The sequence below is a fragment of the Pleurodeles waltl genome, chromosome 3_1 (genome assembly GCF_031143425.1).
Source record: "Pleurodeles waltl isolate 20211129_DDA chromosome 3_1, aPleWal1.hap1.20221129, whole genome shotgun sequence".
NCBI lineage: Eukaryota > Metazoa > Chordata > Amphibia > Caudata > Salamandridae > Pleurodeles > Pleurodeles waltl.
Genome location: NC_090440.1, coordinates 1342428915 through 1342452000, shown reverse-complemented (window position 1 = coordinate 1342452000; position 23086 = coordinate 1342428915). Strand labels below are relative to the sequence as shown.

General features: G+C 48.6%; 1 protein-coding gene across 1 annotated transcript in view; it reads right to left on the bottom strand.

Moving 5' to 3' along the window:
• The window catches only part of TMEM25 (transmembrane protein 25), a 72724-nt gene extending 59367 nt beyond the window's left edge, over positions 1 to 13357 (bottom strand). Inside the window, exons 1-3 of the mRNA XM_069224747.1 lie at positions 13011 to 13357; positions 2222 to 2343; positions 1325 to 1636 (exon numbers count right to left, since the gene is read on the bottom strand). Of these exons, the coding sequence (XP_069080848.1) occupies positions 1325 to 1636; positions 2222 to 2303 (394 nt within the window). The 5' untranslated portion in view covers positions 2304 to 2343; positions 13011 to 13357. The remainder of the gene's footprint in view (positions 1 to 1324; positions 1637 to 2221; positions 2344 to 13010) is intronic.
• Between the last annotated feature and the right edge of the window lie 9729 nt (positions 13358 to 23086).

Genomic DNA, 23086 nt, shown 5'->3' with positions numbered 1-23086 from the left:
TCTCTGTCCACACAAGAGCAGAGGCTCCCGCCCCTGGGGGTCAGAAATGTGTCTGATGGTGGCAGGCTAGTTAGAACTAGTCAGCCAGCACACAGGAAGACGGCAGGTTTCGCCCTCTGGGTGCACATATTAGTAAACCCATCACTGGAATCAGTGAGGATTTATGAATACGAGATGTTTGATACCAAACATCCCTATTTCAGTCATGCCATCATATGGTTAGGGAACTCGTACTGACCAGTGTCCAGCACATGTACTTAAAACGGCTTCCCTGTCCACTCACTATGTCTGAGAATCAACAGAGACTTGCAGATATGTTCTAACATATAATATAATGCACCCTGCCTTAGGGCTGTAAGGCCTGCTGTAGGGCGACTTACATATATTGCATGCAGTGTGAGAGGACATGGCATACAGGCTATGTGCCATGTTGTGTTTGCACTTTTAGCTGCACCAAGACACGCAGCCTGCAATGACGGTCTGCATGTGTTAGGTGAGGGGTCCCTGAGGGTAGCCCAGTGACTGCTGCAGCCCTTGGGGACCCTCTTTGGTACCCAAGCCCTAGGGTACCAGTTACTAGGGACTTATAGGGGTGCCAAAGGTATGGCCAACTGGGGAAGAATTGCACAGTTTTAGGGCAAGAGATCTGGCACTGGGGACCTGGTTAGCAGGAACCCAGTGCACTTTTAGCAAAAATTGCATCAGATACCAGACACAAAGTGGGAATGACCATGTCAAAAAGGGGCACTTTCCTACAACGGTTGAAATCAATGTACCAGCACCAAATAATATAGTCAAAAGCTGTGTAAAATATGCTGTGGCTGATGTCTCATCAGATTCTATAAAAATCTGATGCACAATATTGTTGTTAATGTTAAAATGAGAACTAAGTTAAAACAATCCTTTGTGAGATCTGGGAACCATGGCAGGAGATATTTTGATGAGACTAAGTTGCAGGTAGTGGTGGATCTCAAAGATTGAGTTGCATGATTTCTTCGCATCAGCTGAAATATGAGGTCTGATGCCATCAATTATGCCATCATTGACATCACTGATTAGGTCATCAGTCCTGGCACCATGTATGTCTACGATTAAGACAATGACTCTGAAGTAGAGTGTCAAGTTCGTTCTTTTCACCCGACGCTTATGATTTCATTACTTTCCGTGAATATCAATCATTGAAATCATACATTTAAATATCATTCTAATTGCGGAATGGCATTCCACATTTTTTAAGTCAAAGTCCATTAGATTATTGTATCACCCAGTATTGCTCCATAAGGAGTAGTTCGTACCCTCACCTCCAGTTTTGGCAAGTACTCACACTGCACGTTGAGTAGGACTGAAGCGTTGCCGGCCCTGCCGGACGTTGGGTCAGTGATAGTGCAGTTGAGCTCCCGGTCACTCTTTCGGGCAGTCACGGTGAAAGTACTGGAGCTCTGCTCAAACAATTCAGCTGAGGTTGACAGTACTGTGGAGTTGTTTACCTCCTGCTTCTTGCCGTTGAGGTACCAGGTGAGAAGTGGCACTGGATGCCAGCCCTCGGCCTGACATGTGAATTCGCGGCTCTCATTCTCCTGTAAGGTGCTGACCGATGAGGACTGCCCATCAATCTGGGGTTCAGGCTCCCCTAAACCTGCAAGAAACAGAAAAGAACATTGGAGGAAGGAGGAGCAAATTACAGAATTTAATGGGGTCAGAGTGGCTGGGGCATCCATGAGGGTAAACCAAAGGGGGCATCTATGTACCGCTTTAGCATTACAATAATGGGAACCACCTCAGTACCTCCTTAGAGGTACAACCATGGGAATCATCTAGATCCCCCAGCACTATGTTAGGAAACAGGACTTGAGGGGTCTCCATGGGAGTAAAGGCACGGGAACCACCTCAGTACCCACGGACTACCACAGGATCCTGATGTTAACTAACTACGCCTACAGAAAGGGGATTCTTTAAGTGGACAGGCCCACCTTGTCCTCCTCAAACATCATGTCAGGACTCTGAATATTTATATACTTAATGGTCCCCTCCCTATTTGCATCAAAGGTGTCAGTGGCAAAGTCAAAACGGTACATTCCAAAGAGTGGGACTTCTGATGTTGTACCACAGAGTGACTACATTTTGAGTAAACAGAGGCTCGAGTTAGAGTAAGAGCCCCTTCAGCTACGTTAAAGCAGTATCTAAGGTGTTGACATCTTTTTGGTGTAATAGCATCCCTCACCTGACTGAAGCAGAGCCTTAAGGTGCAACACTAGCAGAGCTTGCGAGATGCTGGTCCTGCACCCACGCCTCAAGCAGTTCATACTGATGATGGTGGCACAGATCTTCAAACAGCTTCTGGGTCTGCAAAAGAAAACAAATGGGAGTAGATGATGGGAAAGGAAAGCAGACAAAACATTGCATGCTATAAATGCGATGTGTTTAAGATCTCCTGTGCAGGTGAGCTAAATCTACATATACAGATGAGCTGAATCTACATATCTAAGCAGGTATGTGTGTGTGAGAGAGAGAGAGAGAGAGAGAGAGACAGAGAGAGAGAGAGAGAGAGAGAGAGAGAGAGAGAGAGAGACAGAGAGAGAGACAGAGAGAGAGAGAGAGTCTTGAGATTAATTTGGGGTCACGAGGGGCACCTTAGTTGCAGACATTTCTTGTCTCAACAAAACCTTTAACCAAAGACTGGATAAGCTCCTTTGTTAATATTGTTATGGAGAGGAAAAGCATGAATACTAATGTGAACTGAGAGTGTGCCTTGCTACTAAGAACAAACTAAAATGGAAGATGGGAAAGACCACTCGTGTGCCTCAGTCAATTAAATCACTACCCCCAGGCAGTAGGGGTGCCAAAACAAAATGCACTATGGCCAAACACAATAACAAGAAAACACAGTTACAGGGACACAAATATAATCAGAATCAAGAGTCAAGAATGCATATTAGTACATTGGCAAATACGCTCCAGTGACTTGGAGAAAGACAGAATGAGTGAACATGCACCATAAGCACACCTCACATGCTAGTGATATGCTGCCAGTGATGCACGTTGTAGTATACACATACGCATAAAGAGCACTGCTGAAATCGTATTTCCTCCACATTGGGGTTTGGGGCACGCGATGAGGGATGAGGTCTGTGTTTATAGACACCTCGGATCCAGAGTATTTTGGTATTTTATTAATTACGGTCGTCGGTGAGTGCAGGAGAGTTCCAGAGGCCAACAAAATCAGAAACTTCACAAGCCAAACACACGGCTTCAACTGAGCCCAAAAGAATGAAATCGTTTTGTGTGTGAAATGAAATGGGGAGGGGCATTTACATGCCTTGTTTATTCTCTAGCTCACTGACTGAAATGGAATTTGATTTAGGGTCGGAGTGTATCTATTTAGCTAGTACGGCATAACGATTCCGTAGCCAAAAGAACTGCATGCTTTCTTTCTAAAGAGCCGGATTAGCATTCACGCTGCACGGATTATACAAATATATTGTTTTTATTCAAATGAGAACATATTTTTAGAAATGATTTAGGACAAACATATATGTAAATTGATATGTTTACAACTTTGAGATTCAATTCACTCAATATTTTGTGTATGGAGTCACACGAGCGAAAGGGGGATGTCACGAAGAATGAGTGCAGTGATGGATTTTGCACCAATTTCAGAAGAGAGTACCCGTTTAACACCTAAAACTGACAAATTAAGCACCTATGTATGCTTAAACTGACCAAGTGCTATAACATTGCTTTGTTTTTAAACAACAATATAGATACAGCTTTCCTACAGTGTTCAACCTGAATAATGGGATACAAGAACATTTACTGGTCTTCAGGACCAAAGAACACTTAAAACAAAATGTTTTAAAGACACTATTACCTGCAAAGAAAAAAACAAACGCAATTCATAGGTGTTTGTTATAGGAACAAAAGAAGTGGCTGAGTTTTTAAAGATTAACATGCTAATGATGGATTTGATAAGATGTGGGCCTCAACAGTATTTTCCATAAATGATACACATTCTTCTAGTATTCAATAACTGGTGTATGTTACCAATGCGCCTTAGGTTCTTCTTTTGTATATTTTTCAGCACATCAAGTTGTGTTGTCACATAAGGGGATTTTTTCTAAGGGGATGTATATAAAACTTTATATATATATATATATATCCCTCAAGGTTACAGTATATATATATATATATATATATATATATATATATATATATATATCCCCCAAGGTTACAGGGACGTTATAATTAGGCTCAGAATTTACACACAAACAAATCCACAAATTCAGCTGTTATAGTTATTTCAGGCAACTATAACTCACGCTGAACTTCAATGGTTTTGTGCATGTAAATGTGTAAACTCTGATCCTAAATATAATGTAACCTTTGTTTTTTTAAGTGCATTTCATATGTGTTTTTAAATTCTAATTCCTAACTATAATGTCCCTGTAATCTTCGTTTTTTCAGTGAATTTTTAGGTTTTCTTATCACAATGGGGGCATGGCCGCAGGCCCTGCGGCTAACCCTCTGCATGCTCCAACCCCCTGCCGTGTACGGGGGTTTGTCATAGTCCCTCATACATTTGAACGAAGCCTGGGGTGGGCTGGGCAGACGGTTTTCTTCAGTGCTTGTTTACGGTTGATCCACAGCTTCACGGACCACAATATGCTGGTAAGCTTTGAACAGCTTCTGCCTGGGCCTTTCATCCTTCCGAAATCCATAAATTCTTATCTGAGGAAGCTTATGACTTCGAATAAAAGTTATGTAAACAAAGAGGACATTCTTTTAAAAAAGGCTAATGATTCAACTACATATGTCCACTCTGTGTTCACATAAGGGACCTCAGGATCGAAAATAATTTACCCCCCTAACCCCCTCTTCTCCTGCCCAAAAACGCACATAGAGAGCACTCTTTAGTGTAACAGGTCGTACAGGCCGTGCTTATGTGAGCCGGTGGTGGCTGGTAGGGGTCACTGGCACTTATTTTAGAGGACCGGCACTTTTTTCTCGACATCGGACATTTCCGGAGGTCAACAGAAGGAAAAACAAACAACGAAAAAATGGAGGAAAAGAAATACAGAAAATTTGTCTCCAAGGAAAAAGCAGACAACTGTGAGTGAGATAATGGGGCACAGAGTGCCTGGCAGTGAAATACAGAGGCTTGAGGTGGATTCTGGGCTGCGCACCCTTACTATTCGCAGGGGCGTAGCCTGGTCAGTATGATTGGGGGGTGTTAGCTTAAATTTTCCCAACAATTACACTGACACATGATGTTAAAATACATTACAGACTAGCAAGGTGCACGAGAGGGGCTTAAGAGGTGGTGGAACGGGAGAGGGTAGGTGTAATAAGTGAGAGAAAGGGCAATATTTTGTGACATAGCCAACATTATTTCAGTCTTTCCAAACAGAGAGAGTGCATGTCCATTTTTGTCTGTGTGTTTAAAAATTCCTGGTGAAATCCAACAGGCGCCTCACCATATCCGACTGAAAGCACTTGCATACAACCATTTATCACAAAATACATTCATTAGGGTGGTGTAACACCCCACATACACACCCTGAAGCTACGCCCCTGGCTATTTGCTCTCTGACATGTTATAGCGCCAGCCAAGGATGTCTGAGCAGCGCTTTGGGCACCTGCACTTATAATTTTACAAATAAAGCACTCTGTGCAGGTACACGTTTTTCCATTATAAATATACTAATCCGAAAAAATAATGGCAGGCATTCCAATGGGGACTTGGGGGACAGCCAACCGGATGGAGGTCTGTCCCCCGGGGGCATTTGGGCATGTGGTTGTGCAGTCTAGACGACTGCGCTACTACTGGGCTACATCCATTAAAGGATGTAGCCCATGGGGTGTATTACCCTCCATCTTGGGCTGCCACCGCCATTTTATTAGGTAGGTGTACACGGTGGCAGCCCCAATAGCTCATCGAGGAGAAGCAATTTTGTAGGAGGAAATTTAAGTAATTTGGTCTCCTCCTGAGTAGGCCCAGGCCATTCAGTTCCTGTTTAGGGTTCACATAGTGGGAGCCTTTTAAAAAAAAATGCAAATGGAAGTTTTTCATTGGTTGTTGCAGCGTTAAAAGGTAGAGGGATCCATCTATTGATGGGTTTCAGCACATCCCCGGACCCGCGAGCGCAGGAGGTGCTGCAGCTGTTGGCAGAGGCCAGACGCCTCGACATAGTGATCAGCAGGAGTGTGTTGGTGCGCCCGGCATGACACGCGTCCAGTGGCGTGGCGGAGGCAATATTCGCCTAATCACCCCCATGTGTGCGCCGCTCTGCATCAACAGAGAATGAGATTGGAGCGCGGGGCCCCCTACGTGGTGCGGCCTTGTGAGTACCGAGGGAGAGGGGGGGGGAGGGCCGCATGGAATAAGCGGCATGTCAGTATGGCATGTGAGTAGGGAAGGCTGGGCGAGGCATAGTATAGGCCCCAGGGGAAGGTTGCCACCTCGCCCACACCAGAGAGCCAGACAAAACTGAGTCTGGCAGCCGAGTAGAGGCGAGTTATTGGTAGCCTACACAAGCCAGGTCCGGAGGGATGAGGTAAGCTTTCTGCAGCACATACATCTGGAGAAGGAGGCAGGGGTAATTTGTGGGGGATTGGTAAGGGAGGGTCTGGCGGCCAGTGGTCCACACCAGGTGAGGGCAGGTTAGACATCAACCCATTAACAGGATATTGGGAATGATTGGCAAGGGCCCCGGACTAGTTGCAGAATCAGTGGAAAGAGGAAGGCGTCATGGGGGCAGCGGCCTTGGGACATTAGAGGAAGGACTTGAGGAGTGAGTCACAGGGAGTGCAGGACTAACAAGATGCACAAGGGCAGGAATGGCATACCCTGGAGCTGGGAGGCGAGCCTCTGCAGCCAGGGAAATAGCGGCACTAGAATGGAATGAGGGGGAGCGTGTTCGATTGAGGGAAGGGAGAAGAAAGCCCACAAAAGTCTACACAGTGAAGCGGAGTGCAAAACTATGCCATTTAGAGATGGGGTTTCGGCCTGTGTCAACACCCTTTAACCAGGTGGACAGTTGGGAAGAAAGGGACAGTGAAGGGGATGGGCGCTGCACATCGAACGTACCTTTTCTTTTGCAGGATAGGTGGCCGAGCAGTCAGGCGGACTCGGGAGAGCACGGTGCGGCTTACTGACATCGAGGGGAAGGGAAAGCATGGCGTGATGGCGTGGGACAAGGAATTCAGCACCCCTCAAAGGTCAGTGGCGTCCTCGCAGGGGGAGTGGCAGTGGGAACATGCAACATTGCCAGAGACACAGCAGTCTTCATATAAGGAACACACAAGTGAGTTTGGTAATGCTCCTCCGGGTGAGTTTGAACGTTCAAAGGGGACAAAGTGTCTTTGAAGTGTTTGGCAGACATGGCCCCAAGGGTAGGGGCAGGAGATGCCCCATTGCAGGGGGCAAGGCAGCCGCAAGGTGTAGCAGCCTGCAAAACACTCATGGTAGTGCGGTGTTTTTGGAGCCAGAGAAGGTAGACTACGACGAAGAGAGTATGGAAAAGGGGAGATTGTGGAGAAGACTCCCACTAATAAAGGGGTGCGTGAACAGGGGAGGAGGAGAAATAATAACTGTTCTCATAGTGGTATTTCGCAGATGTCAGCATCGCGCAGAGGACTAACCGGAAAGGACAAGGAAGGTGCAAGAACAAAGAGGCAGGCTTCAGAGCAGGTGCTGACTTTGATGCCAGGTAAGAGAGAAGGCAGGGTAAAAGGGGTGGATAAAGGGTGTGGGCAGGAACTAGAAGACATGCGATTGTACAGAGGTAAATATGCAAAGGACATGAGGGTAGGACCTGCTGACCTGGCAATAGGGAGTGGGCACAGGGTGCTAGACTTGGCAAGGGGAAGATGCCAAAGCCTCGGGAAAAACGCAGGTAAGCAAGGAACGGGCAGTCACGTCAGTCGAAACATGTGCCGGTAAGAAGGGGGAAGAAAAGAAAGAGAGCATACAACGGAAAATAAAAAAGATCCCATATATGGGAGTGACAATACCGCTGGGAGTACATCTTATGTTATCGACCAAGGAGAAATATGGAAAGGGGAGTACGTGGAAATGTTCAAATTGCTACATAGGGAAGTGAAGACAAAGGAAGGCTCCAAAGAGGAGGAGTACAAACTGGCAAAGCCCCTCTGTGTCCCTATGATGATCGAAAATTGGACGGCGGTCTTTTTAATATATGCCAGTCTTTACTGCAAAGACATTCGGAGAGGTGTGTTGCCCTATTTAAATATATGGATATTATATGGAAAGCACAGATATCATTAAGGGGGGAAGCGCCTGGGCACAGTATGATGAAGAGGTTCGGGCGAGGATGGTTGTAGACACGGAGGTAAATTGCAACAAGATTGACAATGATTGTGGTAACACAAGATGGGCTCCACAAAATTTGGGAAAATTATTTTTACAGAAAGTGGCCTGCCAATTGTGTACCGTCCCTTCAGGCCCATCCCACCCAGGGAGGTGCGGGGACAGCGAACAGAACACAGGGGAGACAAAGGGTGATTATTGGGACTTCAACAAAGGTATGTGTACAAGAGAATATTGTAAGTTCCGGCATGAGTGCTCAAAATGCGCAGGTAAGTATGCAGTGGTCCAATGCTATGGGGCAGCAGGATCAGGTCAGGGGTAACAAACAGGCCATGCCTCACCACAATGGCAACAACCCACAGGGAACAATACCTACAGAGGCGCCAGGGGGATACAATGGGCTACAGGAAAAGGCAACTCTGGTTGGACTGGAGAGGCTGGCTTATTGGGTAGCCTTTTTCCCATACAGGAAGACTGCGCAACACTTGCTAATAAGTTTTCAGGAGTGATTTAGGTTGGGTTACACAGGTCCCAGAATGCAGAGGTGGGCAGAGAATCTTAAGCCGGCCAGGGAACACCCACAAGTGGTCCAAGAAAAATTAACAAAAGAGGTCAAGGAGGGAAGATTTAACATCTAGCCATTGCCGGATTTGATTGTACCACCTATATGTATAGGACCTAAAAAGGAACAGGGACAGTATAGGCTTATTCAGCATTTGTTATGGTCCGAGGGCTCCTCAGCGAATGACTTTATCAGTGACAAGGTCACGACAGTGTGGAAGGAAGGGCAGCGCTATGCATAATACATCAGGTCGGCATTTAGAATGCTACAGTCCACCCAGATGATTTCCTACTCCTGGGAATATAGTTCAGAGATTAGTGGTACATTGACAAAGCTTTGCCTACGGGTTACTCCATGTCCAGCGCGCTGTTCGAAAATTTTTGCTTCTTTCTACAATGGCTGTTTACTTAGTGCACTGGGCATGAAGGTGTAACTCATTATCTAGATTACTTATTTCTGGTCACGGACGCCGGCTCTGCAAACTGCCAAAGGCTCTTGGCAAGTTTTGAAGAGCTCATGGTGGATGTGAGTGTGCCACTGACCCCAGATAAAATGGTGGGACCGACACAGGTCATTTAATTTCTGGGCATTGAATTGGACTCCTACAACGGGGAGGTATGGCTCCCCCAGGACAAAAACATTGCAATGCAGCTCTTGTTTGATACCATGTTGGCGAAACAAAAGGTTACAGTGAAAGATGTTTAGATGCTCCTAGGTCACCTTAACTTTGCTTGTAGAGTTGTCCGGGCAGGTAGGACATTCTGCAGGAGGCTAAGCCTCGCCCTTTCAAGTCTCTCATTGCCTTACCACCACATACATTTGTCAGCAAGTGTTAAGGAAGATCTAAGAATGTGGTGTTTTCTTTGGATTTCTTCAAGGAGATTCCAATTTGTGGTTCCCGGGCCATGGAGTGGGATGCCCAGCTGTTTCCTGACATGTCAGAAGCGGGAGAGCTTTGGCATCTATTGACAGGGTAAGTGGTGTGCAGAGGAGTGGCTGCCAGCATGGAAATGGGGTGGGCAAAGTATTGTATTTTTGGAACTGTTCCCATATGTGGTATCTGCACGTGTTGGGCACATTGCTACAGCTCAAGAAAGACATGTTTAGAATAGATAACATGGAAGTGGTACAGGTAGTAAACAGGCAACCAGTCAGGGAACTACAAATGCTGAAGTTATTGAGAGTTTTAATGTTGGCATGTCTGAAGTATGACATAGTTTTTAAGGCCACACACATGCCAGGAGTGGACAGTGACATTGTGAATGCTTTGTCTCATTCACAGTGGGAGAGGTTCCATGGACTCGCCACAGAGGAGGAAGGAGAAAAGACTCCAGGAGCTGTGGATGATAGGCAAAAAAGGATGCTTCAGCTGGTGGTAGAATCACTGTCTTTATCCACGAGGAAACCTTTTACACAAGCTTGGGTCGAGTTTCTGGAGTCCGGGGGAGTCAAAGGACACCAGAGTGGGAGAGGGTGGAAGACTTAGTGCAATTCATCATGGGATTAATCGAGAAAGGACAGTCAAGGGTTACAATAGCAGGGAAGCTGTCAGGCATAGCTTTCTTAGGAAAACATTGCTGGGGTTATGTGCTGTCAGCGAGGGAATTAGGTAGGAGGATTCTTGAGGGTTGGCGAGGTAGCAAGAGAGGTCTAGGTTGCTGAAAAGACCATTGACAATGGAGATTTGCTGGAAACTGGTGGATAGTCTGCTAGGTATTTTTGCCACGTGTACAGAAGCCATGATTTTTGCTACGCTCGTGACTTGGATGTTCTTTGGGGCTTTAAAGGTATCCGAACGGCAGGGTGACTGTAGAACCAGGGGGTGGGTTCGGAAGATGTCAGGATACAGAAAGAGGGGGTTGGGATTCACCTTCAACACTCCAAATCAGACCACAGATATCAAGCAGTGCCAGTTTTTCTGCCGGCGCAGGCAGGCAGTGAATTTTGCCCAGTACTATAGGGCAGGCGACTTAGGGCTAGCATGCTGGCACAGAAGGGACTGTTTTTTTAATCTCAGAATGGAATGGGGGTCACCGCCTGTCAGCTTTTAGGAGTGCTAAGGAAAGCATTAGCAGGTTTGGGCATGCACGGGAAGGATTATGACACAAATTCTTTCAGGATTGGAACGGTCACCGAAGCAAGGCAGCAGGGCTGGTCACAGGAGAAGATAATGAAATTGGTCAGGTGGTCATCAGATTGCGATGAACAGTACATAGGGGAAGGGTGGTGGCAGGTACAGAAGATTACCAGTATGCCAACTCTAATTTCTTTTCCAGGTACGGTGTCCGGCCCATTGTCTGCAGGTAGCACAGTTTGGATCATTGGGCACTCCTTTATCAAGTGGGCGGTGAGAGAAGCAGGGAGTTCCAGCCTGGTAGTGAATTGGGTTTGAGGGTTTCCTGCCCTGGTAAAGGAGGAATGAGGTGGAGAGCTATTGCCATTTTTAAATGCATTAAAGCGGGGGAAGCTGTGTCCAGATGTGTTGCTATTCCATTTGGGGGGAGAATGATTTGGTAGTGCAATAAGGTTTAGCCCTTCTACTGGAAATGTAGCATGATATTCATGTAATCAAACAACAACGGGCAGGCTGCTTCGTTTCTTGAACAGATTTGGTGCCTAGGAGAGTCTGGAAAGGAACAAACAAGCATTCGGCGATTGACAGGGCCAGGCAGAAAATAAACAGGGAGATGAGGCTCTTCTGTAGAGACAGAGGGGTAGGTAGGGTAGTGCATAAGGATTTACGATATAAAGCATAGGATTTTTTTTTTCAGCTACGGCGTAAACGTATTGCTCTTCAGGATGCGCTTATATCTGTTGGCGATCAGGGAGCTCATGAGGTAGATATTGAGACTGTAGAGTAGATAGATGAAAATGACAGGAGATGAAAATGACAGGTGGGGGTGCAGAAATATTGGGGAGTTGCTCTCCCCCCTTTTTTCTGGTGACGGATGGCCCACAAGTTGCAGGGCTTCTCAGAAGGTTATTTGGGTTTCTTGCCACAGGAAGAACAGGCTGGAAAGGAGGGGGTCAGAAAATTCACAACAGAACCAGAGCACGACATTAAGATACCTCACAGGTCAGTGTAGGTATTTCAAAGGTTTAAGGTTATAATTGGACAAGTTCAAAATTGCAAATTGTTGGGGTGCATTAGATCATGTTGTACACTATGTTATGAGAGTTTTAGGGGAGGGTGGGGATTAGAGTGGGGGGGGGGGGGGGGATAAAGCGTAGGAGACAGTTTTTGTATAGTGAGATGTTTAGTTTTGTAAGGCCAGCTACCAGGATATTATGTTTGTGATGCACACCTGTTTCAATAAAGTGGTCCTTTTTACACATAGGATAGGAGTCAGTGTTCTGGTGTGTGCCCTATCTGTGCCCAATAGCGCTCAGGCGCAGAGTAACCTGGAGCTTGCACGGTAATGTTGGGGGGATACTGCAGCTAGGAATACTTCTACAACTATCGTATTGATAATTACAGTGATGTCAAAAATAATTACCTTAGTGATGGCAGGATTGTCTGGCAATATTGCAATTTATTGCATACGTAGCCCTAGCACGAATAATCATATTTATAGACGCTTGCAGGCTTTACAAGTGAAGCAGGTCCAGCACGACAACACAGCAAACAGACATTCAATGGAGGTAGGAGAGACGAGGGTGATGTGGCGGTCTGCGCGCTTGTTCATTTATAAGGGGAATTTCAAAGATCTATCTGAAGGTGCCCAGGAATAGGTGCCTCTGGGGAGCAAAGGACTCCGTCTACCCAATATGGTTCAGTTTTAAGGAGGAACTCCCCTGAACTAGCCCCCGATCACCCATCACCCCCCCCCCCAACACACGATGAATACGAAGGATGGACCACACTTCTGAGGTAGATAAATAATGAGGGCGCACCGCCGTCCTCGAAGATTAAGGCCCAGGAGCTGGCCATAACGACCTGCCCTCTCCCGCCCAGTGGGCAGGAGTGCACCTGGTAGCTGCGGCAGTGTGGGTACCGCGAAGGGGTACCGGCCCGAGGATGGGTGCGGGAGAGGTGCTGCAGACGGAGCAGGGGCATGGCCTCCGCCGAGGGTGTAGAGGCTGCAGAGCACTCCCCACCCGCACCCGGGACACGCTGCTCACCTGCACCGGGGGCTCCTCTCTGATCTGTCCTGGGAGGCGGAGCGGGCTCAGGAGCCGGGGGCGGGCCTAGGAATTGGAGGGAGGCACGAAGGAGAGCGCTCTTGGCAGCTGCACTGGCCGGATGGTATTGACTGCAGCACTGCAGGGACCGGGCCAGCCTCCCTGAGCAATTGAAGACGGATGGAAGGCACATTTACTAGAAACGGCAGTTAACGACCCCGTACGTTAATGGGCACCAGTTCTGCAAGGATACCAGGCATTAGGACATCATTGGGCACGAAAACAACCAAGGGCTAAACACCACCTTCCTTTGCAAGGTCCTCGAAAGATAAGTAGCTCGCCAACTCAAAAGTCAAATTTATCTCCACAACCTGTTACATGGAGGTGGGCGAGCCAGAGCCGAGCCAAGGCCCCTGCACGGGCCAAGCCATGAACATATTTGCTATGAAAATCATACAACCAACCCCACGCATGATATGTTAAAATCTCTTCAAAATCCGAAAAAGGTGTATTTCACTTACACGTTGTAGCTGTAATGTCGCTGTGCCGAGCGACACTGAAATAAATACACAGAGACACGGTAAGTGTTGCTGACTTACGCGAGTACACATACGTATCCCGTGGGCTTGAACGCTGCGCACCTTTCCCCCTCCGTGCCGCCGTTCGCGCCCTCTGGATCCGCTCATGGCCACGCCTCCTTTATTTGTACATCCAGCCCCGTAAATGTGGGGCGTACTATGATGACAGATAACACAGGTTTTTTATTTATTTATTTAATGCGTTTTTATATAGCACAGACTTTACCCGAAGGTGTCACAGCGCTTCACAATAGGCAAAGTAAAGATACAAGAGGAGAAGAATTACAAGTGAGCCTGTTACAAAAACAAGCGTTACATTACAAGAGGCAGTCGTGATAATTGTGCACGTATCAAGAGCAAAAAATAAACGAGGTAGCAAACGATACGTTATGAGAGGAAAAAGTGACGTGTGCAGGTTACAAGAGCAAATAAAGTACGAATAGAGGTAAAAAAAGTTGCAATCAATGGTAGACACTCAAAACGTTACATGAGGCAGTGGTGGCCGTTGTGCATGTATCAAAAGCAAACAAGATATAAGAGGTAGCAAATGATACGTTGAAAAGGAATGGTGCCGTGTGCATGTTACAAACGAGTACAAGATACAGGTAGAGGTAAAATACTGCACTAAATGGCAGACACTCAAAACACAAAAACACCCTGGGAAGGCACTTCTATAGGCATGGAGAACAGAATATCCTATAATGGAAGGACTTCCTTCTGAAAACAGAGGGCTTGAATTAACTTTGGAAGTGTCTTTGAAGGAGGAGAGCTTTGAGGTCAGTTTTGAAGGCCTGGGAAGAGGTGGTGGTCCGAAGCTGAGGCGGAAGTGAGTTCCAGATTCTCACCGCGTTGCCTGAAAAGGATTGGGCCATCAATCTTTCCTTCTTGAAAATGGGAGGTTCAAGCAATAACTTTTCTGCATTACGTGATGGTCTGGAGCCCCCAGAGTTTCAGTTTATTCACCAGGTAGCGAGGGGAGGAGGAGTGCAAGGCTTTGTGGGTGATACATGCAGTTTTGTAGATAGATCTTGCCTCTATGGGAAGCCAACGGAGGGTGGATAAAATGGGTGTGATGTGGTCGCTTCTTTTGGCCCCATATATGAAACGAGCTGCTGAATGGAGAATAGACTTCAGGGGGGAAAGGTGGGATTTGGGAAGGCCAGTAAGAAGAGAGTTGCAGTAGTCCAATCTGGAGAGAACCAGCGCTTGGACCAGGGTTTTAAGGTCGTGCTCCGGGAAGAAGCGACGAATCCCCCAAAGAAGGCGCAGTTGGTGTCGAGCAGACTTTGCAATGGAGTTAATGTGGGAGAGTAGATTAAGTTTTTTGTCGAGAATGACACCAAGGGATTTTGCGCTCTCGACAATGATGGGCTTATTGTTCATTAGATTGATCTGATCCATCCATGTTTGCACTGGGGGATGAGAAAGGGAGGAGGAAAGGAGGAGGAATTCTGTTTTGGAGGGATTCAGGATCAGTTGATGAGTTACCATCCAGTTTTGAATGGAGTCGAGAGTAGAGCTAAGGAAGGAGAGATCGTGATTGGAGGCCACCTTAAGGTAAATCTGAGTGTCATCCGCATATAGATGATAGTGGATCCCGGATTTACTCAGCAGATTTCCCAACGGTTCTAAATAGAGATTGAACAGTGTGGGTGCAAGTATGGAGCCTTGAGGAACACCTTGACTGACTGCTACAGGAGCTGAAAGACTGTTCGCTATTTTGATCATTTGGGATCTATCAGAGAGGAAGGAGGCAAACCATTTGAGCACAGTGCCCTCCATGCCCATTCTCTGTTGAAGAGTGTTAAGGAGAGTGTTGTGATTGACAGTGTCAAAGGCTGCAGAAAGGTCAAGAAGAATTAGAAGACAAGACTCCCCTGAATCGAGTATCCGCAGCGCGTCATCAATCACTAGCAGCAGGGCTGTTTCAGTGCTGCAGTTTTGAATGAAGCCAGACTGGAAATTGTCAAGAAGATCATTTTCCTTGATATGGCGAGAGAGTTGTTTCGCTACACATTTTTCTGTGATTTTCGCAAGAAAGGGTAGGTTAGTGATGGGACGGTAGTTGTTGAGGTCGTTCGCATCAGCAGTGGGTTTTTTTAGCAGAGGGATGACCTGCCCAGTTTTGAAGGACACAGGAAGGGAGCCTTGACTGAGGGAGAGGTTGACCAGAGTGGTCCAGTAGGAAAGAGAATTAGTATAGAAGTCAATGGCAATGGCACTAGGGATGGGGTCAAGAGAATGGTTAGATGGCTTTGTATCGAGGATGCATTTAAGGAGAGCATCGTCAGAGATGGGGCAAAAGTTTTGCCAAATGGTTAAGGATTTGCACTCCTCTGTGGGGGTAGGATGAATGACCTGATCTACAAGTGATTTTACCTTTTCGTCAAAGAATATAGCGAATTCCGCTGCTTTCTTTGTGGAATCTTCCAATTTGGAGGTTGGGGGAGAGCTGTTAGGGTTCTTGATGAGGTCGAATAGTTTTTTGGGTCTATTTTTGGCTGAGTCAAGGAGGGATTTGTAGTGCGACGCTTTTCCAAGGAAGATGAGATTGTGGTACTTGGATCTTGCTGAACGAAGCGTGGCCAAATTTTCAGTGGAGGGTGCTTGTCTCCATTGTTTCTCAAGGGCTCTTATGAACTTCCTTTCTTCATAGAGGGATTTGTTGAACCAAGGTGCTGAGGGAGTGGGCCTTTTCTTTTTGCTTTGGAGAGGAGCGACATTATTGATTTCGACTGCAAGGACTGTGAGGCATTGGGAGGTGAGTTCGTTGACATCTAGGTCCGGGTCTAGCCTTGGAAGTGATAGCAAGGCAGAATTACAGAGGGTACTGAGGTCAATATTTTTAGTGTCACGGAACCAGGAAGTAGCCCTCTTAGGCTGGCCCAGAGTTATAGAGTGTGATAGGTGAAGAGAGAATGGGATGAGGAGGTGGTCCGACCAGTCTACATGAATAGGGGTAGCGATAGTCAGCAAGCCTGCTTTAGAAATGACAAGGTCTAGGATTGAGCCTTTAGAGTGTGTTGTTTCTGTGCAGTGTTGGATAAGATCATTTGCAGAGAGGAAGGTGGCCAGCAAATTCGCATTTGTGTCTTGAGGCGAGCCCCAGTGGACATTGAAGTCACCCACGAAGATCTGATTGTCACTTTGTGTGTATTGGTCGCTGATGCAGTCCGTGAGTTCCTCCATAAACGAAGGGCTGCTACCAGGCGGGTGGTAAATAGCATGGAATCTGAGAGGTGAGCGGTGGTGCAATTGAAGCTCAAGTGATAGGCATTCAAAAGTGTGGAAGGAGCTGTTAGGAAGAGCCTTAAGTTGAAGGGAGTTTCTAAAGATGACCGCAACACCTCCCCCCACTTTGTCAATTCTGTCATTTCTAAGTATAGAATAGCCTGTGGGTACAAGGAGATCAAACATAGAGTGAGAGGTATCGTTGAACCAGGTCTCTGTGAGGAAGAGCATGTCAATATTGTGCAGGTTGATGGTATCGGAGATTTCAAGTTTGTGTTTTATTGCAGATCTGCAGTTGTGGAGCAGACAGCGCAGCTCTGACGCAACTGTTTTGGTGACGGGGGCACTTGGGCTATGAGGGGTGATAGGGATATTGTGCTTATATGAGGGCGCTCGGGAGGATTTAGGTGGGCGAGTGGTTCTGACAGAGGAGATGGTCGGAATAGTGTAGATTACAGGGTTACTGGGAAGTGGAAGTGAAGGAAGGGTGGCATTTGAGTGCTTGTGTGGATTTGCAGACGACTGGCTATGTTTAGCTATAGTGGGGTGTGGTGGTGAGGTGCATCTCGTGGAAGGGTGAGTGTTAGCCAAAGGAATTGAGGTGTGTGGAAAAGTCGAGATCTTGGAGCTTAAAACTAAAATGGTAGCTTCAAGTTGGGAGATGGCGGTGATTAGAGAGCCTAGCTTTTTTTCCAGAGAGAGTAAGGAAGAGCACGGCGTAATGGGTGGCTCGATGGAAACAGGAGGGGGTGCACTAGGCAGTGTACGGCAGGAAGAGGTGGGGGAACGGGAGGGGAGTAGGGGTATAGGGTTCAGAGGTGGGGAAAGGTTTAGGATGAGAGCAGGAGTTGGTGCACCAGGGGTGAGAGGAGAGTTGTCGTTGTTGGCGTTGCAAGAAGGATAGGAATTAAGGGCAGAACTAGGGGGCGATAGTAGAGGAGTGGGGCGGTGGGGCGATAGGAGAGGGGAGGAGTGTGAGGAGTCATAGGGATTAGGGAGGTATGAAAGGAAGGGGGGGGAGGGTGTTGGATAGGTCCTGGCAGCTAAGTGAGGTGGCTGTGATGGAGCGGGTATCGGGCAGAATGGGGGGGATTGGGAGAAAGGGAAGTTGAAGAAAGGAAGTGATTCTGCTCGGTCCGAGGGAGGGAAGGGGTTACCAGGGGAGGAAAGGGGGTAGCACAGCAGTGCTGGAGGAGAGTGGGGAGGGAGAGAGATGGAATGTATTTGCGGGGAAATCGGGGTACATAGTGAGGGGAGGAGTGGGCGGAAAAGCAGAGCGGAGGAGGGAACAAGGGGAGCGTAGGGAACATAGACAGGGGGAGAGGGCTGGAGGAGAGGTGGTCTAAGGAGGGGGGTGGCCGGAAGGGATAGGGGGTAGGAGATGAGAATGGAGTGCCGGGACGGTGCGGAATGGACGAGGAGCGTGTTAGCTAGAGGTAAGGCTGAAGTGAAGAGGGGAGGGGCAAACTGTGAGGGGGGAAGAATGCGAGGGGAGGTCCGAGGGGAGAGAAGAGGGTCGACCTGTGCCTCCCCAGGGTGCAGCCTGTTGGAGAGTGGGGGGGTCAGGGGAGGAGAAAGGGAGTAATTGGTGGAGCTAGATGGAGAGTCAAGGGATAGCCCGGTAGCAGGGGAGGGGAGTAGGGAAGGGAAGAGGCGGTCAAAGAGAGAGACAGGTGTCTTTGGCTTGGATCATAACAGTACCGTTGTTATAGAGTGAGATAGTGAGGGAGCCGTTAAAACACGCAGAGGGGGAAATGTTTAGCTGTTTCCCATGAGGGATAGAGGAGGAGGAGGTGACGTTAAAGGAATTGTAAAAGCTGGTAGACCAAGAGGGTATGTCGTGCGTGAAAAAAATTAGATCGTTTTTGAGCCCCCCATATCGACCATTGTAAAACTGATCGACAAAAAGGGAATCGGGGAAATATTCAATGGTGTTATGCTTGAAACGTTTTGTTGCAGCTTTAGACAGGTTAGAAGGGTAGATGATTTTGTAGCAATTAATTCCAGACTTAATTCGAGCGGTGGCCATGTTGGGAAATTGGGGAGGAGGAGGGTGGTGGGGAAAAGGGAAGGGTGTTACTAGGACGGTGGTGGTGATGAGAAGTATGAGGGCAAGAAGGGGGCACATAATCCATACGTCGGGAGAAGGAACCTGAGTTATTGTGGAGACAGGAAAGTGAGGCGATTAGGGATAGGTTGCTACTTCAGAACAGGGCTGATTCAACAAGATAGGACTGAAGGTGGAGTGGTGTAAGAGGAAAATCACTGTACTTATCATCCTGAGATATAAACCACATAAAGCACAGCATCACAATAGGTATCAAACGCATTGTACACCCAAAATCTCAACAGTCTAATATTAGACACTTACCTCCTAAGTATCACCAACATTATGGGCAAAAAGCACAGGGTGGAACATAATTTCACTAGCATAACCCAAAGTATGTAAGACAACCTCAAAATCATAAAACATAATTTAGAGGTAGCCAGAACAGGGTCTGAAAATCAAACTACAAAAAATACATTTCGTAGCACCACAAATACACAATGGGGCCTGGCGCCCTACAAACCACCAGGACCCCATGGTCAACTGGCCAACTCAAAGGGGCTCAAATGCCCTGTGTCCAGAATGTCGGGGCTGCTGCCAATGCAGCGAAAGACCAGCGTGCGTACTTGCGCAAACCTAAACGTTGCAACTGGCACTAAGTGCTGCACAGCTGTGAAGAAATGGTGCAAGGAGTGCATCTCACTCCTACCTCAGACAGAACTACCTCCAAATGCCCTAAGAGTCTAGAGGACTGTACTGCACGGCGTTGGCCCGTTTTACCCATTTTGCGGTGATGTGCATGTGCCAAATGTAGGTGGTTTCCCTACAGATCGTTGTAGTTTGCTCGAGTGATGGGGCAAGGTGTGGAGTTACTCTCAGAGCCCACAATCCATAGTTGGGGTCAGAAAGAAACTGGGTGGATCGCTTTTACTCTTGCTTTGGTCTTGATACCCCCCTCTTAGTGCAGAGTCTTGGAAATAGTCCCTGCTGGGATCTGGTTCAATTCAACTCCCCAGGTGATTCCCAGGACCAGGGGTGTTTCCATTATATTCCCAGAGGCTCTCACCTTAATGCTGCGTTTGTACAATCTTGTCTTCAGGTGACCCCAGTGGTGCTCTGTCGGACCTCCGAGTAGGGGTCTCTAGAGTTAGTTTTCCAGGGGCCCCAAGTCAAGGGGCCTCGCCAGTTTTGTTCCTTGACCCTGATCAGGTCACCGGTGTTCCGCTTTCCTTCTCTCCGCAGGGTGTCAGAGGCAAGCACGGCTCAGCTCAGCGGAGTGGGGCCAGCCGCTTCGGGTCCTCCCTGGGGACTCGTCTATTTTACGGGCTCCGTAGTCCCCGGGTGACGGCTCCAGCGCAGGAGGCTGGAGATGCGCCGGGGATCCAGCACCGAGCGCGGTGCAGGCAGCCCTTTCACTTCGCTCTATGCTTGCAACAAGTTCGCATGCAAAATGGCGGCCGCCATCTTGCGCCCTTCCATAGAACCGCTTTTCACTGATTCGGGGCCCGCAAAAGAAATTATCGGGCACCGGGTCGCATGGTGAAGCGGTCGGAGGGGTCTCTGCGCCTTCCGCTCTCCATGAGCCTCCTTGAGCCACACCTGTAGGGCTTCGCCTAGCTCGGGCGCAGATCAGCTACTCTTGCGGTGTCTCAAGGTGCGAGTATGTGCAGATCGCCTGTCTCCCGGGTTCCTGTTCTGCGGCGCAGGTAGCTCGCTGAGCGCACAGAAGGCGCCGCGCTCACCAGGACCGGAGGATGGAGGCGGCAGCGGTGCTAGCGCTCTGCGCCCTGGCCTTCCCGCACCCCCTGCACGCCAGGGTGCTCCGGGTCGACGAGGACGGCTTCGCCGAGTGCAGCGTCTTTTTCAAGGAGCAGAGCCCGCCGGAGGGCTTCGCCGATCCCTCGTCCATCAGGATCTCCCGCACTCACCGCCCCCGGCGCCCCCTCTTATGATCCCCACATCTGGAGATCTGACTGTGTGCAGCTGGTGGGCCGTTTCCCGGTCGGTAACGGGCAGCGGCCGGGGACGCGCGGCTGAGCCGCGGCTCTCACTCTGGGGCAGGAACAGGCTACTCAGGATCTGATCCGTCTGCGCTTGCATAATAAAGGCCCCCCGGGCCCTACAGTATGCAGCGCCAGCCGTATATGTAATAATACCGGCTAGTGTCAGGCACCGCCACTCCTAACCTTCCATCTCCAGATATCATTAGATGAGACGGGTGAGTCAATTAAGAAATTATTCAAGACACGCGGACAGGAACCACCCTGCGCCGCGCCCCTCATCACTTGGAGGTGTCCCATGGTCGGTTACGTCACCGACCTACAACACTACATTACTCATTAACCATAACAAAAACAACGTGCAACTTGAGCGCAGCTGCTTCATCCGTCCCACAAGTGGTCCTGCATTCTCGTAGATGGACGGGGATTATCACGCAAATTGTACCTGGTGATTTCAGCTCGTCCATGGCCGGGTCGGGCACACCACTTGAGGACTCAGCCGAGGGTGGTCGTGGTGGCTCTTCCTGTGACTTAGCGGGATCGGGGGCGCCAGTGCGGTCCTGGGGAGGTGACCCCACTGAGTCCTCGTCTTCGCAAGCTGGGGACCGTTCCTCGACCCTACACCTTGAGGGGTGAAATCTCTTGAATAATGACACATTGCGAGCAATGGTGTCTTCCCCTCGCTGAGCTACTACCGCGGACCCATTTCGGCGGACCACTGTCCAAGCGAGGACACTGAACGGCATGCGGAATTTGCTCCCTGATGATGTCTCTTTCAGCAGGACCTGATCCCCCACTTCCAGGTCCGATGGCCTTGCTCACCGGCTTCGGCTGGCACGTTGGTTGGTGATCCTCCGTTTCTCCTGAGTTCGATCTTGATTTCAAGTCGTAGGCTTCCACGAAGGGTGGTGAGGGATAGAGTCCATTGCTGTTCTCGCAAATGCAATGTGTCCTGGCGCTTGATTAGTCGTTGAGTGAGGGGTCTGGCGGTAATTCCGCAGGAATGAGTAAATGGCATAGTCATTCGTCTGATTGTTAGCTTGGGCAATGCGGATCACTGTGTTTAGAGTCCTCATAAATCTTTCGACTTCCCGGTTCGCCTGAGGCCACCTTGGGGTAACTCATCGATGTCGGGTTCCAGTGTTGCTTAAGTATTCAGCAAACTCCCGGCTTTGGATAGGGGGGCCATTGTCAGTTCTTATTTCTGTGTGGACATCATTTTTTCTAGGCATGATATGACAGTGTCCGCTGTGAGGGTCGGGATGATTTCAACCTCTCGGTACTTTGAGAAATTGTCTATGAGCACTAGAGTGTGGCGGCCATCAGGGAGGCTCCCGAAATCTAGGCTGGCCGATGTCCAGGGTCCCTTCGGTGCAGGTTCTGTTTCCACAGGGACAGGTCCGTCAGGTTCTCCTGTGGCTTGGCACCACAAACACGATTTCACCGCCTCCTCCACCTTCTCATCCATGAGGGGGAACCACACTTTTGCTCGCAGGCAATTCTTTGTTTTTACCATGCCCTGGTGGCCGTTGTGTGCTTGCTGGATCACTCTGTTGGTGAGGGAGATCGGTATGACTAGTCTATTTCCTCGTAGCACGCACCCTGCTGGGTCGGTGGTTAGCTCATCTCGTACATTGTAGAGGCTCCACAAGGTGCGTCTGGGCTAAGTATAGGTAGCTGTTTTTAATGACATACCACTGGTTGTCATGGATGGCTGTCAGGACTTTCTGCAGGCATTCATCACTTTTTGTGGCTTGAGCGATTTCCTCCATGGACATGGGTAGCGGTCGGGATCGGTCTGCCACATACTTGACGTACTCTTCGGTTTCCCTGGCATCATGCACCTCCAGCTCCGAGGCTGGTCAGGGATGTCGAGACAAGTAGTCTGCGGGGTTCTCCGACCCTGGGCGGTATTCCATTTGGCACCTGTAGTCTTGTAGCTGAAGCATCCATTTTTCAATGCGGGGCGGAGGTTTGGATGCTGTGCTGTTGAATAGGGGGAGTAATGGCTTGTGGTCAGTAGTTACTGTGAAGGGACGTCCGTACACATAGATGTGGTAGTGCTTACAATCCCAGTGTACCGCTATCGCCTCCTTCTTGATCTGTGAGTATCTTTGTTCGGTCTCGGTAAGTGACCTGCTGGCGTATGCAACAGGGGCCCACATCCCTTCGGCTTGTTCTTGCAGTAGCACACCTCCTAGTCCGTTCGGCCCTGCGTCC